At 47.5% G+C, this 19,588-nt stretch overlaps 1 protein-coding gene across 1 annotated transcript in view; it reads left to right on the top strand.

Annotated features, from left to right (window-relative positions):
* The first annotated feature begins 6,410 nt into the window (after positions 1-6,410).
* CLMP (CXADR like membrane protein) overlaps positions 6,411-19,588 on the top strand; it is a 121,155-nt gene continuing 107,977 nt past the window's right edge. The window contains exon 1 of the mRNA XM_034933919.3: positions 6,411-6,685. Coding sequence (XP_034789810.1) covers positions 6,658-6,685 — 28 coding nt within the window. The 5' untranslated portion in view covers positions 6,411-6,657. The remainder of the gene's footprint in view (positions 6,686-19,588) is intronic.

Genomic DNA, 19,588 nt, shown 5'->3' with positions numbered 1-19,588 from the left:
GAGCAACAATGTGCCTGCCCCCCTATACTAGGTGCTTTCCTTCTTTCCTTTCTTTCTTTTTTTTTTTTTGAGATGGAGTCTCGCTCTGTCGCCCAGGCTGGAGTGCAGTGGTGCGATCTCAGCTCACTGCAACCTCCGCCTCCCGGGTTCAAGCGAGTCTCCTGCCTCGGCCTCCTGAGTAGCTGAGATTACAGGCGCATGCCAACACGCTCGGCTAATTTTTTGTATTTCTAGTAGAGACAGGGTTTCACCGTGTTCGCCAGGAAGGTCTCAATCTCCTGACCTTGTGATCCACCCGCCTTGGCCTCCTAAAGTGCTGAGATTACTAGGTGTTTTCTTTATATAGTCTCCTGTTATCTTCTCAACGACCATATGAGAAATCTTACAGATGAAATAACGTAGGCTGAGGTTAAGAAATACACCCAAGTTAGGCACAGTCAGGAGAGTGGCCAGAATTCAAAATCAGCCTGTCTTCCTCCAGAACCACCTCTGCCGGTGTAACTTTAGCAGGAATTAAAAGTAGCATGTGGGAGAACCTGGAAAAGCCCAGACCTAGCTGATGCCAGGCATGAAGCTGGTACACACAGCAGCGTCCTACTGTAAAGCCTTAGGCTCGGCAGCAGCTACAGACACCTTCTCTGCTTTTTGTCTTGACTCTTTACTCTCCCACTGGCCTCCTGGAAGGCCTGCTGGGCTGGAGGGATGGGTCTTTGCATCCTGAGTGCTGGTGGGAAGATGGAGGCTGAGATCTTTTCTTCACCATCAAATGTCCTACAGGAAACATCAACCCCACAAAGTCCCTGCCACCTCCGCTGACCACATAGATCAGTGCTTGGGACTGTCACTGTACAACGTGTGCCTTACCCTCTATTAGCACACAGGGTTCTCAGCCACAGTCTTAAAAAAAGTTGTCCAGTCAAGACCCTGAAAGCCAGCTGGGGCCTCTTACTGTCCAGCCATAGGAGAAATAACACACTGAATAGCCAAGCCAAGAAGCGTCCTTGCAGGACAGGAAAGAATATATAAAGATAACCTCGTTTTAATAGAAAAAAGGAAATGAGACAGAAATTGGCTCTTTTACTGCAGGGAGTGGAATCCTATGAACTCAACTTTAGTTTTAGTTGGAACAAATATTTACTGAGCCTCCTATGTGCGAGACACTGCAGCAGGCGCCTCCATCATATTATAATTCCGTTTCTTCCTCCCACCAGTATTGGGCTCAGAAGAAAGAAAGGCTCAGTGAAGTCAAGGGACCTATTCAGAACTACTGGAAACCCAGACTTTCTGCCTTTTCACCCGGAACTCTTTCCATCATTCCACAGCTGCCTTCTCCTAAGTGTCCTCATAAGCTTGTATCATCATCTGTAAGGATGGGTCTGGACCTCAAAAGGTGGATTCTGGACCTCAAAAAGATTAAAAGACATGGACCACAGCCAGGCTCAGTGGCTCATGCCTGTAATCCTAGCACTTTGGGAGACCGAGACAGGCGGATTGCCTGAGCTCAGGAGTTCAAGACCAGCCTGGGCAACATGGTGAAACCCCGTCTCTACTAAAATACAAAAAAATCAGCCAGGCATGGTGGCAGGCACCTGTAATCCCAGCTACTCAAGCAGCTGAGGCACAAGAATTGCTTGAACCCAGCAAGCAGAGGTTGCAGTGAGCCGAGATTGTGCCACTGCACTCCAGCCTGGGCAACAAAGCAAAACTCTGTCTCAAAAAAAAAAAAAAAAAAAAAAGATACGGTCCATGGTTCCCAGGTATGAGATGAGAGAAGAGCACAGGTCTCCATCTCCCCCTCAGTTCACAGCACTTTTCTCTCAGGATGTCTTTTTGGCATCTCCTACGCTAGGTGTAAGGTCCTGCTGTGATCTCCATAGCACTCTGCTCTTCTCTGAGCAGAGCATATCTCACTCCATGTTGTAATTGCTTATTGGTTGTTCATTTCCCTTAACTCACCAGAAGCTTCTGCAGGACAAGGACAACTTTTCCTTTGTTCACCATTGATTTTCCAGTGTTTGGCATATAGTAGGTGTTTAACAAAGATTTGCTGTATTATTGATTGAAAGAAAGAATAGAAAGATGGATGGAGGGATGGATGGATGGATGATGATTTATCAGCTCTTCAGTTACTATGTCTCCACGTAATTGGGTAACTTACCCTTCCATTCCTGACAAGTTAACTTACCCAACTTCCCTAGTTTGTCAGCAGTACTATCAAAAGACAGTGAGGTGTAAAAGCTTTGAATCTCCTGACTTTATATCCTGCTTCAATCATTTACTAACCATGGGATGATATGCAATTTATTTAATCTTGCTAAACCTTAACCTTAGTTTCTTCATTGTGGTATGATATTGTGATACCTATTAATCATGCTTATAATCTCTGGAATATACCAGGAGGTAGATAAATGGTCGGTATCAATCTTGGCATATGTAACAATGTATTCAGTCATTTATACTCAGATTCGGTGCCTCTTTTCTCTTCCACTCCTTTCACCCACATTGATTGTTATGTACTTAACCCTGTCAAATCTTTCTTCCCAATGTCTTCTACACTGTTTCACTACCCTCATTTTATCTGCCTATTTAGTGCAATAGGTCGTAAACAGTCCCTGTCCTTCAGGTTTCTTCTCCAGTGCGTCATACACTCCCGTTGATAGCTCTAGAATTCCTGTAAAGGAGAGGTTTAGGGTGGTACTCTTTGGCTCCCCAGAAATTGGGAAGGACAAGGGAAGTGTCTTGAATCTGCATATGTATATCACTCTACAAAATATTGAGACAAAGGTAGCTTGATAGATATGAAAGGGTCGCGAAAGTTCTCCACCCTGGCCAACTGTTGGAGTCACCTCTGGGCAGAAGCTGCCAATTTCCACTTCCTAAAATATGGCTCTCATCAAGGTGATTTTTCTTAAATTTGTTTCAAAGAGCCTGGAAGAACACTGCAGAACGAGTTCTAGAATCCTTTGCCTCACATTTGGAACTTGTCACAGTTTTGCCCCCCAGGGCACTTTGCTTCAACAACAATTTTTATTTCAAGCGTTTCATTTCATTCAAGGCCCCTCAATATGCCAAAGCTATTCCTAACTCCATGTCTTTGTCCAGGAATGCTCCCACTCATGGCCCTCCCCAGCTCATCTCTTCTAATGACATTCTGTTCATCCCCCAAGGGCTGGTTCCATCACTGCTCTCCTCCGCAATTACCCCAGCCTAAGGTGCTCTTTCCTTTCTTGGAATTCCCACTGTTTTTTATTGTCAGGATAATTTACTGTGGCATTTAACTATCTAACTTTCTTGTATTGTTGTTGAAACATTTCCCATGTTGGTGTTTTTTTTCCCTCTGAACTGAGAGGTCCATTCAGGGTAAGGACTATCTTGTAATCTTGGGATCCTCCGAGGCACCCAGCCCGGAGTGGGGCCCAGCACTGGTAGGGATGGGATGTGAGTTACAAACCATCGCAGAAGCACTCTCTGTCTGCTCTTCCTGCCCAGAGACCCATGCCAATAGAAAAGAGGTTTCAGATTTAGAGACAGACACCTTCAGGGACCCAAAGATCCTCTTCCAGAAAATATGTGCCATATTGGCTACAAGACTTGGGGCTGGGAAAATTGAGTGCTTGTGACCCAATCTCAGTCTAATCATTTCCTGTGCTGGTGACTAATGACCTAGAGCCAAAGGCGCCTGTTACCTTCGGCTTGAGCAACTGGGCTTAAACACATATCTGCCTACACCCACACACATCTGTCTTCATGCGCACACCAGCCCTCAAGCAATAAACAGCACTGGCATTACTAAGTTCTTGAGAAAGGCCACCAGCAGCGGTGGGGTGGAGGTGAGGCTTTAAAACTTGTGCAAAAACCCCACCTCTAGAGAGAAATAAAAAGGGGGAATCTGGGTGAAGAATTTTTGTCCTATTTTCAACTTTTTTGTAAGCCCAAAATGTCAATTTTTTTTAAATTATAAAGCAGAAACAACAAAAGAGTTCCCTTCTGTATGTAGTTTTTCTGCCACCTTCTCCAGCCTTTAAGAATTACTGTTTTTGGCGGGGGATGGTGGCTCATGCCTGTAATCCCAGCATTTTGGGAGGCCGAGTCAGGTGAACTGCTTGAGCCCAGGAGTTTGAGACCAGCCTGGGCAAAACAGCGAAACCCAATCTCTACAAAAAATACAAATATTAGCCGGGCATGATGGTGTGAGCCTGTAGTCTCAGCTACTTGGAAGGATGAGGTGGGAGGATCACTTGCACCCAGGAGGCAGAGGTTGCAGTGAACCTGGGTGACAGAGTGAGGCTCTGTCTCAAAAAAAAAAAAAAAAAAAAAGAAAAGAAAAGAAAAAAGACGGTTTTTTCAACATATTCATTTACAAATTATAGTTGTGAATGTATCTATTTCCCCTATTAGACAATTAGTATGAAATGGAAAATAAAATTACTTCGGAGTCAAAGAGACCTTTTAAACACTTCTCAATTTAAAAAATAATATTTTTAAATATGAGAATATTAATATTGGAATAGAAGCATTTTAATATTTTGTGATCTGGGGCAAGATATTTAGGCCTCTCTAAGTTACAGTTTCCGTGTCTTCCTACTCATGCTAAGGGATGGTGATTTTTTTTCAATGACTATCCCTTAGCAGTATAATAAGAATGATATAAAAAGGTCAATAATATGATTCTGGGTCCATACTTGGTGTTCATGACATACTCCTCCCAGGTTTTTTTAAATGTCAACTTCCAAGTTCTACTCACTTTGTGTCCTCACACCTAAAAAAGCACCTGGCATAGTGTGGATGCTAACACATCGGTATCGAAGGGGTGAGGGAGTGAGTGGAGAAATGCTGCAATTCTAAAGCAATGCTCCAGCTGATCCGCGAGCCCTAGGAACAGCCCCAGCTTTTGCAAGTCCTCTGAGTGACCTTGTGAAACTTCCATAACCTCTCCAGGCCTTTGCTTTCCTAGTCTGCGAAATGGGACGGGTTTTCATTACACATGTGCATTTCATTGCAAATGTGTGACTCGGCAGCCCACCGGCCCTGGCGGGGTTCATCTTTCTTCTCAAGAGCGCTGGCCCCGGCTTCCAACTTGGGCTCTGGCGAGGCCGAAGGTGAGCGATTGCGTCATCATGCCTCTGGGCCGCTGAGGGAGAAGCCCTCCAGGGACATTCAGAGACTGGGACCAGAGTTTCTGAGAGGCCCTGGGCACAAGGTCAGGGCAGGAGGTCCAGGCAGCTGAGGTCTGAGCGCCACCCTCACTGCCCTTTCTTAGTCTCGCTGCCTCCCGCTGCCGCTGAGCAGCAGGGTAGTGAAGGGCAGACTCCCGGGGGCCGACCCTGGGGCGGGGCTGCCCGGCTCCGCGGAACCCACCGTCCGCCCCCGTCCGGCCGCCAGCCTCCTGCCCTCCGCGAGCCTCCTGGGCCGGGTTCCCGGAGCCCGGGCGCGCAGGCCCTGTCACCAGGGGGATTCTGCTCCCTCTGCCTTATGTTCTTTCTGAAAGGGGGTGGTGCACATTTTGGCCAGGGCCACGTGCAGAGCACTTTGCTGCAAAGCATCTCGATAGACCTCTTTCCACGGGGCTGTGGGTCCCCTTCCCCTGGGTGCTGGCTGGCTTAGCTCTGCTCGGGATCTGAGGGAGCGCTGCTGCAAATACCGACAGTAGAAAGCGAGCGAACGCGAAAGGCCCCAGGAAAGCCAGGCCAAGGGGGGTAGCCGGGTGCCAAAGCAGGCAGTCGGTGGGGAGAGCCCTGGTCGGCCGGGCGCTGGCTGCCTTCGCACCCACTTGCGCGCCCCGCCGTCGGCCTGGTCAGTCTGGTGGCTTCACACTAACAGAACCAGACGGGGAGGGAGAGGAGAGGCGAGAAGAGCGCAGAGGACAGAGGGGAGAGGGCATGAGGAGACGAGGAGGGAGAGGCAAGAATGCGAACAAGGAGACCTAGAGAGGAAGAGATGGAAGAGAGAAACGCCAGATTTGTGAGAGACATGGAAACAGAGAGAAACGAGAGTAAAAAAGAAGCGAGAGAGAAGTGGAGACAAGGACCAAGTGAGAGCAGAGCTCTAGGAACGGACAAGGCCTCGTCCATGGGCTCTCAGCCGAGGTGTCACCAATGCCTCCTGCAAAGAATCAATCCTACGCCCGGCGCCTCTCAACCCACCCGCCTCTGCGCGGCCCCAGGTCTCCCCCGGCCCTCCCTGCCCGGCCGGCTCACGCTTCTCCCCGACCGGCCCCCACCGCTAACCCCAAACGCTGCGCGGGAGGGAGGGAGGGAAGGAGGGAACAGCGAGAGAGAGAGGGAGGGGCTGCGGTAGGAGGCAACCATGTGGTTCCAGCTGAATTTTTTTTTCCCCTCTCTCTTTCTTCACTCCTTTTTCTTTCCAAACAGGGAAAAGTGTTCCACGAAGCGGTAGCGCCTTTCCGCCTCGCGTTTTCCTCCCTGACCCTGGTCCCGGCTCCCGTCCGGGCGCCAGCTGGTGGGGCGAGCGCCGGGAGCCCATCTGCCCCCAGGGGCACGGGGCGCGGGGCCGGCTCCCGCCCGGCACATGGCTGCAGCCACCTCGCGCGCACCCCGAGGCGCCGCGCACAGCTCGCCCGAGGTCCGTCGGAGGCGCCCGGCCGCCCCGGAGCCAAGCAGCAGCTGAGCGGGGAAGCGCCCGCGTCCGGGGATCGGGATGTCCCTCCTCCTTCTCCTCTTGCTAGGTGAGTGCCTCTGGGAGGGCGGGAGTTTGGATGGCCGTGGGCAAACGCAGCCCTGCGTCCGGGAAAGACGCCGGTTCTGACCGGGTGTCCCTGCAGCCCCTGGAGTCAGCCGGCTTTTCAGTCCCTGCCTCCTGGCCACGGAGGAGCACATCTGGCAACCGAGGGCCGCCCAGTCGGCCATCGAGATTGTCTCGCACATCTGGGCCCTTGAACAGGCTGGGGGAACCGTTTGATGTGCAGGGTCCTCTTTAGGGCGGTGTTTAGTTTCTGGTGTATCTGGGAAAAGTGGAGAATTGGTGGAGGGAAGGTTTATCCAGGAATTTTTGTGCCAGGTTCCTGAGGGTGGGGGTTTTTTGTTGTTGTTTCAAACAGGCGCCTCCGAGGCTCAGATTAGAAACAGATGTGTTAAAGGGTGAGCGGAGTCGGGGATAGGCAGGGTTGGAGAGGAAAGGGGAGAGGGAAAAAGGGCAGGGCTCAAGGAGCACCAGGAAGATGCAAATGCCCCAAGTCACACAGGGAAGGAAGGAAAAGGGGAAAGGGGAAGGGTTGGGAAGGAGAGAGGAAAAGAGGAGAACAGGAATGTAAAACAGAAGAGCAAGGCTGGGGGAGACCGAGCACAGAGAGTGAAGAAGACTTGGAAAACACGCAGCAGAGGAACCAGAACAGAGGGAAATAGAGCAAGCACCACTTTTTCCTGAAACAGGCTCCAGAGCAAAGGGAAGAGTCCTCCTGAGCGTCCCTTCCTGGGGTCCCCCAGGCAGGACTCTTGGGGCCTCAGAGGCCCTGAGGCAGAGGCAGGTTTGCAGGAGAGGACATCAGGGATGTGGGTGGTAGGAGCCCACCAGAGTGACTGGGAATGTCTGAGGAGCCAGGGCAGGAAAGGCAGGCAGGGAGAGCCAAGGGCACGTCATACTATGCACCCTGAAGCATGGGATCCACTGCAGAGAGGCCCCACAGTTAGCTGGAGATCAGAATATCAAAGAGCCAGCAGTGGTCAAGAGTGAGCACTACCCTGAACACCAGGCCACGGGAGAGCTGGTCCTGGTTTTGAACTGACTAGCTGGGTGGCCTCAGACAACTTACTCCTTATCCAGGGCTTCCACGTCTTTAGCTCTGGAAAGAGAATACCAGATGGTTCTGAAGTCCCTTCTAGCCTACAACACCAGAGGTTTGAAGGAGGCTGGTGTCTAGAAGAACCACCAAATCCTGAAATACGTGGTTAGAGTTCTCTGTCTTTTTTGAAACTTTACAAACCAATTAGACTGTATGCATACCCATCTTGGCCAGCCTCAGGCTGATAATCATTCAAGTTAGAGAAATGAAAGAGGTGGGCTGAGCCAAACTATTGCTCAAGTAAGGCAGGTGGGGAGGGGTTATTTTCTAAACTCTTTTAGACTTAACCAAATATTGCAATACTGTTCCTGTGCACATCTGGCGCAGCTGGATGCCACCTTGATTCCCTTTACTGGACTCTACCACTAGGTTACCAATCACCAGATATTTAGTAGAATGAAACTTCAGAGCTCCCTTATTAAAAACAGCTAATAGTTCTTGTTATATGAACACTTTATATGTACTATCTTGGTAATTCATTTGTTCTTCACAACAAGCCTATTGGCTGCCCAGCCATCCTTGTTGGCTACCCTCATTTTACAGATGAAGAAACCAAGCTGTAAAAAGGCCAGGTAACTTGCTCAAGGCCACACACTCATAATTAGGGAGACGGAATTTGAGCGCAGGCTGCCTGCTTCCAGAGAAAGCTTGCTAAAGCGCATTGCTTTATAGCTTCCTGTGGCTGCAGAGATTCTCAAAGCGCTTACCCTCTGCCACACCTGGCTGGCTCTTCGATCTCACCATCCTCTTCATGGAATGTAAGATGTCAGCGTGACCTATAGGAGAGAGGTCTGGGAAAGGGGAAAAAAATTCGCACCTTTTGAGCACCTGTCCTTATTTAAGAAATGATTTGGAGCCATGGAATGCTCAGACACTGTTCAGCAAAGCCAGAAAGAAAACACACCAAGTTGTCTGAATCCTGAAATCATCATACTGGTCCTTTAAAGGGGCAGTTCCAGGGCTGCTTCTGATCGTGGCTGGCACAGTTTTTGGCTTCTCTTTTTCTAAAGATTGCACAGTATCAAACAGGGGCTGGGAGGGTGGAGAGTGTTCATCGTCTGAGCTGTGGGACAGTTGACTCCATGTTTCCTGGACCTGCCAATGAGTGAGGTCAAATAACCCACCTCTCTGATGTGAACGAACAAGGAGTGCTCTGAGCCCCATGGAGAAGACAGAAGGGGCTCCAGCTCAGCCCCTCTTCTGACCCACTATCCTGCCTCACTCCCGTAACATTCCGGTCCTCATTGTGCCACCTTAACTTCTCTCCTGGATGACTATAGTAGCTGCCACATTCCTGTCCTGCCTGTCCTCTCTCCTCCATCCTGCACACTGCTACCCGAGTAATGCTGTGAGGCCGCTGGTAGAATGCACGAAGCTGGAACTTAAGAGTCTGGCAACCTCTCTGGTTCTTATTCTGACTCCCTTGTCTGTACAATGGGCATAGGGGTGGGGGAATGTTCAATTCAAAATTTCTATAATTCTATGGTTTTTCTCCCTTCTTCCAAAAACCTTTAGTAGTCTCATTGCTTTAGTGTTGAGTATAAACACTTCATTCTGACATCAAAGACTTTACATAATGTCATTCACAGCTCTTCCTCTACTCACCCCCAGATACTCGGTAGGGAACCTGAATTACTTCATGCGCCCAAAACATGTCCCATGCTTCTTTCTAATTCTATGCTTTTGTTTATGATAATCCCCCCACCAAAACTGCCTCCTTATTTCGTGCCACTGCAGATCAAAATCATGTTCATTCCCCAAGTCTCACCTCAAATGCCACTTCCTCCATACACCTGTCCATGGTTTCACCAGCTGAATATACTTTTTTTTTTGAGTAGTCTATTTGACCTTTGAATCCCAATAGCCTTCCTCTTATGCTACTTTGTATTATGGTGTTCCAAATGCTTATCTAACACCCCATTAGAATGGAAGCTCCATGAAGGCAGGGACAGTGTCTCATTCACCTGTGAACCACGTTCAGTACCTTGCATAAACACTTGTGAACTATTTGTTAAGGGATAATTGGATTTTTGAAATATTTGAAATCTTTAAGGTCAAGAGAGGTGAAAAATTTGGAAGATCACTAACTTTTGACTGCGGGATAACCCAATAGCGAGGAGCCCAGTTTTAATTCAGCTTGCTTTGAGCTTCCTTGTCTATTAATGCAAATAGGACCAGTCCTATTTTTAAAAAATTCACAAAGAACATTACAGGGATAGGGACCAGATAATATATTTGTCATACAAATTTATTTTGTATATCGTGTGTGCTAGTACCAGATTAAAAATAGACTTACCTGTTGAAACTTCTGCCAGCACGGGGAAGGAGCCTGGTTTCGCAGAAAGTGAGTTTGAAGAAGGCATGAATGCATAGTCCATTGGTCTGTAAGATAATGACAGGTCTCAGTAGGATTCCATGTCCTACCCTTATCTTCCCACTTTAATGGTGATGGTCATAATAATGATATATTCCCTGTAGGCTTATATCTAGTCATATCCTATTTTTGTCTTGTGCTTATCTGGGCAGGGTACACGTGAGTATTATTTCATGAATGCATCTAGTGATGATGGATATTTTTTAAAGGTAGAGTCAAAGATTGCCAGAACTGGAGGAAAACTAAGAGACTGTTTAAATCAATCGTTCTTAAAATTTTGAGTCCCAGACCCTTTGTAGAATCTGATGAAAATCACAAAACCACTTCTTAGAAAAAGACATGTATACATCAAATTTGCCAATAATATTTAAGACCTCATTGAGACCTCCTGATACTTTTACTTGGAACCCAAGTTAATCTTTGATCTAAATCTATGCCTTCTTTTAAGATGAAGAAGAAACCAAAGTTCAGAGAGGTTTGGCTAAGGTTATACAGCTAGCTTAGTAGAAGGGCCAAGACTGGAACCCGAATTCCATGATCCTATTACACATTTTTGAAATAGAAAAATGTCTCTCCTTCCTTTTCAGCTCATGTACTTAAGCTTCAAGATCACAGCTGCTCTTGTGATGCTTCAGTTAAGTGAGCTAAATGCTGAATAATTGGCATTGGTGTTTATTATATGAGAAATTGCCTGAAAAATCAGGCAGGCGTCATAACATTTCAATTTTGCCAACGTAACTGGAAGTCCTAGGAACTCTGCAGTGTCATGTATGTCTGGTGTATTCAGGAGTAAGGAATTAATACTCAAAGTCCCAAAGATGTGGGTGTATGTGTACAAGGAACAGGACTGGAAATCAATAGCTTTAGCTCCTTAATCATTTCTTCTGGGTGAGCCTAGGAAAATCATACCACTCTGAGCCTTAGTTTTCTCCTTTGTAAAATGAAAATATGAGATTAAGGTTATCTCTAAGTTTCCTTAAACCAGTAACATTCTTTGAGTTTTTTTTAATTCTGAGAATTTTCTGGCTGGTCCAGATGTGGTTGTCATCAGGAACAGATGGGTGTTACCCTGCTTATTGATTTTTTCAGGCACTGTTCACTCATGGCAATTGGTAGCACATGATGATAAACCAAGAAGGGTCAACGAACTAATTGGAAGAAAACAGTAGTAATCTCCGTCCTGGAACTGCCCTGCGGCACTGTTAGCCATGGAGCACCATTCAGGTTCAGGGTGATGGCCCAATCCCCCCACCCAGGAAGTTCAGTAACTGAAATACTCACCAAAAGGACCTCATCTTAAGCAGGGTTACCTACAGAACAGCCTCAAGCATGGACACCTAGGATAGACTTCAGTGCAGAGGGGCTACGGTATAAAACTATTTGTAAGCAGGAGCTTTGTTTTTTTTTGTTTTTTTTTTTTGAGACAGAGTCTTGCTCTGTCACCTAGGCTAGAGTGCAGTGGCACAATCTCCACTCACTGCAACCCCCGCCTTCCGAGTTCAAGCGATTCTCCTGCCTCAGCCTCCTGAGTAGCTGGGATTACAGGCACCCACCACCACGCCCAGCTAATTTTTTGTATTTTTAATAGAGATGGGGTTTCACCATGTTTGCCAGGCTGGTCTCAAACTCCTGACCCCAAGTGATCATCGGCCTCCCAATGGGCTGGGATTACAGGCATTAGCCACCGTGCCTGGCCATTTTCTTCTACTTTTAAAATTAAGGCAAAATGTGCATATAAAGCATACCTAGTAAATGTACAGCTTAATGGATTCCTTGCCTAGATTTGAACTTGTGGTTGGATTTTGAAATATGAGATGTATATTACCAGCCCACTTGTAGTACTCTGAGAGGGGATTATATGGGCAGGAATATTATGACAGTATAATTAATTTCTAACATTTGTACAAGGTTTAGTAGTTTACGAAGTATATTAACATACCTTATCTCACCTCAAATCACTCTTTGAGAGTAAGTATTATTATTACTCCATTTCACAGATACATAAATGGAGGCTCAGAGAAGTAAAGTGAGCTTCTTTCTCTAGAATATACTGCGAGTAAACAGCTGAGCTAGGACACCAACCCAGGACTTTGGATTCCAAAAACCATGTGTTTTCCACTTACCAGGAGACACATGGTTATTCTGAAATCAAGACTCTGTGTTACTAAGAAGAGTGGATCAGGCTGAAGCAGAGGCTTCATCTTTAAACCCCAAAGTGGAAAGTTCTGCTAAACATTTATTACCCATCCCCTTCCCCCACTCCATTCCAATGGTTAAGAAATGTGTTTGGATGACTATTGTTTATAACTGAGAACTACTTCTACACACGTCGTGTATGGATTGCTAGTGTTCCTTCTAATACGTCAGAAGACCCCCTAGTGTCCAAGAGTTCAGATGCTTTGGGGTCAGATGCATGAGCTTCCCTTGCTAACACTATCCTGAGACTGTGGGTGATGAGGTTTATGGATTGGGTATGACTCACCTCATATGTTGCTTTTTCTGCTTAAAGTCCTGTTTTCAGCACTTCTGACTTACTTGTTTCCTAAAGAAAAAATGCAGACCATAGCTTCCTCCCCTTCAAGTTCTGGTTATCTGAATGTCTGGATACTGGAAAAATAAAAGTTTATTTCCTTTGGCACCACACAGACCAAAATGGGGAAGAATGCCGAAATGAAACCTTTATTTTGTTAGCAGCAGTCAGTTGGGTCACTGTGTGTGGAGCCTCAGCCAAAGCCTGGCGGTGATAAGACTGAATGCTCCTTTGTTTCAACAGCAGGCAGGGGAGAAAGCTGTTTCCTTTGTGCCCATACTGAGAAGAGAAAATGGGCAACTATCTTCAGAATAGTCCCTCAGTGGGTGTGGAATATTGGGGGTTTTTGTAAAGAGCGGCAGCAAGGGGGATGTGGAAAGTTCAGGTCACGAACGGTGGCAGAGGAGAAGAAAGGAGAGGAGGAAGAGGAGGAGGAAGAGGAGGAGGAAGGCACAGAGACTGTAGAGGATGAAAAAGCTAAGCTAAGCTGACCTCCTGGTGTTTACAGAGCAGCCTCTGAGCACGTTCTATTTCACGGATGGCGGGAGCAGCTCAGTGATGTCCCTTTTAAGATCTTCTTTAGGGCTTACATCCAAGCTGTAACATTTCCTACTTCAGGCACACGCTGTCTCACACAAAACAATTACAGAGCGGGTGCGCCTGCTAGAGTTCGGGCCCCTAGCTGGGCTCTGAGACCCCGATCATACAAAAGGCACCCTTTCTACCTTCTAAGAATTCAGCTCAGTGGGAGAGACGTATTCACAAACAAGGAATGTCAGATACATGAGGAGGCTATTTTGGAGGAAAGTACCAAGGATTCTAGCAGTCCCAAAGAGGAAGCTGCTTCATTATGTGCTGGCTGCTGTGTATTTCTTCTCATGCAGGTCTTCAGGGACTGTGTCTGATATTCCTGTGCCCCTCACAGCACTTGCTCATTATTGAGATCTCGCTAAATAAGCAGTTGGTGGGTTGATGGATCACCCATCAGCATCAGAAATGAGTAGAATTAATCAGTGCATCCTTGGCATTCAGCCAGGAGCTTCCTGGAGAGATTGAGACTCCCAATGTCCTTGCCTATAGAAGGTTATGGTCTCATTCTTCATCACAACCTGCCAGTGACACAGTTACCTCTAAGTCCTCATCTCTCATGGGATGTTTTCTAAAAAAAAGAAAGAAAAAAAATGTATCTGTGAATTTGGATCTCTTAATTAAGAATGGCCATCTACTCACCCCAGGTTTGTATCTTATTACTCCACAGGGAAAATGAATAGGATCAAGCCAAAGAGGAATTTTTCTGTTCCAGGAGAAATTCACTGTACTAAGCAGAGACTCAGCCCCAGTGTAGTCATACTTCTTTTCTTGGTAGGGGAGGAAAGAGGGAAACATGAAATCCCTGAGAGAGAAATTGCTTTGTGACTTCATTGTTTAAATATAGGCTTGGGTTTGTGGGGATCGTTCAGACTTAGAGCAATAAGCCTTCTAACCCAACCTCTGTCACTTCTCATTACTTCCAATGACAGTTCCAATTATTTCCAATCACTCTTCAAGGGAACAGCAGGGAAGGCGCACACGGCTTCCACGTAGACCAGCCGTGGAGCAACCGCTGTAAGAATCGGCCCCTGGGCTCCCCAGACCCTGCTGGAAGCCAGGCTTGTCTACTTGAAAATTGTGTGACCTTGGGCAAGTTACTTCACCTCCCTAACCTTAGGTTTCTCATCAGCCACTGCATCTAGTAACAATGTCATAGAGGTTTTTTTGTGAAAATTACATGAGGTGATGCATAAGAGTTCTAACGCTCTGCTTGGTACGTAATAAATAGTAAATGAATGTCTGTTGTTATTATCATGAGTTTCCTTTCTGGGGGAGGGTCAGTTCGTGGGTATCTGGAGGGTCTGCTTGAAGTCAGTGACCACCAGGCCATCAGCACCAGCATTTGGGGCTTCGGCCACTGTGGTTCCTCACCCTATAGGTGAGTCCCTAGTGTCCTTTAGGGAATATTGCCCTGCTCCAGGTCCACAACAGGCTCACGGATTCTGGCCAGGCTCTGGCTCATGCCTGTAATCCCAGCACTTTGGGAGGCCGAGGCGGGTGGATCACTGGAGGTCAGGAGTTCAAAACCAGCCTGGCCAACATGGCGAAACCCTGTCTCTACTAAAAATATAAAAATGAGCCTGGTGTGGTGACGCACGCCTGTAATCCCAGCTACTCGGGAGCTTGAGGCAGGAGAATCATTCAAACCTGGGAGGCGGAGATTGCAGCAGTGAGTTGAGATCACGCCACTGCACTCCAGCCTCTGGGTGACAGAGTGAGACACCATCTCAAAAAAAAAAAAAATGCTCACAAATTGTGCCCCAACTCTCCACAGCTACTCTGGGAGAGCAACTTTTTGTGTTATTTAGCCCTAGGCAAGAGGTGCCCTTCTATGCTGCTTGGCATATCACAGCTGTGAGTCTTCTTTTCCTGGGTTCTACCCTCTTGACTCATGCCCCCGAGTGCCTGTGCCAACTTAGGCTGCCCCAGCCTGGGCTTATAACTGGTTGGTTCGTTTCTGCTTTGAGTGTTAAGTAATGTTTAACTGAGCAAGTACTATGGACTAGGCATTGTGCTAGGGACTTCCAGACAAGTAATTTCTTATATTCTTAAACAACCTGTGAGATTGGTATTATTGTCCCTATATTACAGGATACAAAAGTGAGACATAAGAGGTAAGGTATTCCATCCTAGGCTGTACAGCTTGAATAGAGCAAAACAGCAGACGCGAGCAGAGTTTGCCCTCTTCAGCACTGATCTGGGAAGTAGGCATGACGAGGCAGCCAGGTCACATAGGTACAGTGACACACAGACAGACAGGAGGCCACTGGGAGGCCTGGCCTGTGGGAGCTGCAAGTTCCTCATCCCCAGTTTCCAGGCAGTCATTTGTCCTGATCAAAATTAAACTCCAATGAGCCCTACACCCAAATACAAGATGTGTTGAATTATGTTTGCTTTTTAAATAGGAGGAAAGGAAAACCTCAAGGTGAGAAGAAAAATCTGTTTGTTTTTTTCTTCCCACTGACCTGAACAGCAAAGTGCGATTTTTTTCTCCTCATTAAAGAGGGCTAAACTGGTGTCCCAGATTCCTGCGAGCCTAGAATTCCCACTCAGAATGAAGTCCTGGGCCAGGCAGGCAGAGTCCGGGTTTTCAGCGGAGGCCTGGTCCCCATCTGCCTTCCCCTGGGGAAGCTCTACCCCACTCCACTCCCACCAATAGGGAAGGGCAGCCGGCTCCCGCCTTGCCTCCGCTCCATCCCCGGGGAGGGGAGGCCGGAAACGAGGCCACCTCTCCGCAGCCTCCTTCTCTGCTCCACTGCCTCTCACACCCTGTTCCCGGAGTCCTGCAGCTTCCCAAGCCCTGAGGAATGCAGGTGACCGTCCCCACATGCTGCTGCCTCAGCCTGACCTTCCTCCTGCTCTCTCTCTCTCTCTCTCCCCTGGCGCCAAATTGGCCTGCTCTCAGATCTGGCACTTAACAAGACAGACAGACAGAGAACAAAGACCAGCGTGAACTCCGTCAAGCTCATCTTTCATGTATTGCCCCTTTTCCTCTCTCCCTCCCTCCCCCACTCTCCCAAATTCGCACTCCACAACCTCTGCGAGGCACCCACTCCTGAAAGCCTTTGCTCTCCTCAGCCTAAGCTAATAGTGGTGCTTTGTCCCCTGGTCCCCCACCCTGTTCTTGAAGACCTCCACGCTGTTGCCTTCCATCCCCTGTGACCAGCCACCTCTTCACCACTTCTACCTTGACCAGCTCCCTCCCATCCGCCGCCTCATCTACAGAGGCTTTCCTGACTCTCCAGACACAGAGCTGTGCTCGCCCCTCTCAGCCCCGAGAGCACCTTGTCCACACCTTTAGAATAGTTTGTGGCATGTTATGGTACAGTTTGGGGTTCTCTGTCTTTCCTGGTGACTGTGAGCAGGGAACAGTGTCGTATTGTCAGGAATACCAAGCCCGGTGAGCGGCTGGCACATGTTAGATTCTTGCCAAATGAATGAATGAGGGAACAAACAAATGTATGAATGCATGTAAAATCCCGTTCCAGGAGAAGGTTGGCTGATTCACTTTTCACTTAGTAATTTTCAGGACATGTGGCCTCTCCTTTCAGCTTTAGTTTGAACTTTAGCCTTATTAGTGGTCAAAGCCCTCCCAGCAATGTTGACTGCTCCTTCTCTGGCCCTTTTAGGTCCTCTGCAGAGAATGGCAAGAGTCGTGTATGGGCTCTGAGCCAATTCAGGAGCTCCTTCCGTGGTGCATGGAGTTTAAGGCCCTCTTCCTCTCCTTTCCTCTTTTGCTTCCGCCTCACCAGGTTCACCCTGCTCATCACTAACCTTGCCTGGGTATCACTGAGGCAGCATGAGCAGAAGAAACACAAGTCAGCTAATGAGCACAGAAAATTTTGGTGGGATTTTAAAAATATTATTTCGGCTGGGCACGGTGGCTCATGCTTGTAATTCCTGCATTTGGGAGGCCGAGGCGGCAGGATCACCTGAGGTCAGGGAGTTCGAGACCAGCCTGGCCAACATGGTGAAACCCCATCTCTACTAAAAATACAAAAATTAGCCTGGCATGGTGGCACGTGCCTGTAGTCCCAGCTACTCAGGAGGCTGAGGCAGAATAATCACTTGAACCCGGGAGGCAGAGGTTGCAGTGAGCTGAGATCACACCACTGCACTCCAGCCTGGGTGACAGAGCGAAATTAATCAAAAAAAGTAATAATTAATTAATTAATTAAAATATGATTTCTAGGCTAAGTGCTTGTCCCTATGTTAGCACATGTAATCTTCAAGATAACATTATGAGACAGATGACAGCCTTCATTTTGCAGATGAGGATCAGAGAGGTTAAGAAATTTTTCTGGTGTTACCACAGCCAGTTAGTCAAATCAAAACTCGAAGCCAGGTCTTCTGGCTCCTGAATCATTACTCATCCTACTGCCCCACGTGACCAGGAGCCCCATTATGAGTGGCAGCCACACCCCACCACACTCAGCAGGGCTCTGTGCTGGCTTATGGCTTCTGTGTTTCATCCCCACCCCAGCACATCGGGTGGGCAGTCAGTGAGCTTTCCCTGAAAGATGGTTGCCAGGTAAGGCTGTCTTCTCTGGGAAGATTTGAGATTTGAGATTTGTTTCATGCATACAGTGACCAAGCATCCTGTTTGCCCATGTCCTGTGGGTTTCTCAGGACACGGAATGCAGGATTCTCAGTGCTAAAACTGGGACAGTCCCAAGAAAGCCATTTAATTGGTCACCCTAGTAGTAGAGTATATCGCTACTCAAAGAATGACCCTCAGGCCAGGTGCAGTGGCTCACACTTGTAATTCCAGCACTTTGGGAGGCCGAGGTAGGTGAATCACTTGAGGTCAGGAGTTCGAGACCAGTCTGGCCAACATGGTGAAACCCTGTCTTTACTAAAAATACAAAAATTAGCCAGGCATGATGGTGGGCACCTGTAATCCCAGCTACTCAGGAGGCTGAGGCAGGACAATCACTTGAACCCGGGAGATGGAGGTTGCAGTGAGCCGAGATCCCACCACTGCACTCTAGCCTGGGCAACAGAGCAAGACTCTGTCAAACAAACAAACAAACAAACAAAAAAAAGTGACCCTCAGACTAGCAGCAGTGGTTTCACCAGGGAGCTTGTTGGAAATGCAGAATCTCAGACCCACTAACCCCAGACCCACTGAACCAGAATGCACATTTTAGCAAGATCCTCATGGAAGGGAAAAAACATTATAGAAGAGCAAGTACTGAAGGCACATTTGACAGAAGTTATGGAAATGAAGATTCATACCTGAATCATCTGACCTGAGAGAGGTGACATCCTCACTTTTCTAAGCTTGCATTTTATATGTTATGGCTTTGCTATATACCTCAGGTGATGCACATTGGCGCAAAAGACTTAGGTTTATAAACTGAGGAAGAAAGGAGTTAAGGGTCCACATTCAGTCCAAGTGGAATGAAAGGCTGGAGGGTGCGTGAGTGCTGGGTGAGGGTGTGTGGGCATTGAGTTATTTCACGGTTAAGCCTTTCTTGCGTCTTTGAAATGATGATGTTCTTACGAAGGCCTTGGAGTTTTCTGGATTCACTGGCCCACACCCTTTTGCCGAGGTCGGGCTGGAGTGTCACAGTGGACAGCAAATAAACCAGACTGTGTGTGAGGACAGCAGTAGCCTGTGTTCTTGGGCCTGAGGATTCAGAAAGGGAAATAAACGCCCAGAGGGTAAAGCATATAATAGGAACCACGCTTGGTGAAGAGTAGACCCTCAGTAGTTATAATTGAAGAAATAATTAGGCCACCAAAGAGGTATTCCAAGACTACATGTTTTCCTGTTTGATGCCTGGCTCTGAATCTAGGTCTCATTTTCACCCTGTCCAAGGAGAGATCAGAAGGGAAAATTTGTAGGTCCCTTCCCTGCTGCAAGAGTCTAACCCAGATTTGGAAATGAGTTATTCATGGTTCCCCAGCCTGTCCTACCCTGTGGTGATGACCTCGCTCGGATGGAAACAGAAGTGATGGAATCTGTGCTCCAGGTGAGAAAGTGGTTGGCCAGCTCTTCGCAGGATGCTTCACCAGCTTCTCTAGGGTCTTGGCTTATCTCAAAGCAAACCTGGGTCAGAGCAGTTGTTCGGTCTTTTAAATCGGTGCTGTGTGTCATCCTGGGTCAAAGTCATTGTAAAAGTCTTTTAAATGGGTACTGAGTGTCATCTTTTGTTAATGTTTTGCTCTAAAACCAGACTGTCAGATGTTAAAATAGCAGGCACCAAGCAAGGTAGGAAAAGACATTTGTATTTCTAGGATTGCGGAGCAGCCTTGAACTAAAAGAAGCATAACCCACATTTGTCGACTT

This window comes from Pan paniscus, chromosome 9 (assembly GCF_029289425.2).
Source record: "Pan paniscus chromosome 9, NHGRI_mPanPan1-v2.0_pri, whole genome shotgun sequence".
NCBI lineage: Eukaryota > Metazoa > Chordata > Mammalia > Primates > Hominidae > Pan > Pan paniscus.
This window is presented reverse-complemented; position numbering and strand designations above follow the sequence as displayed.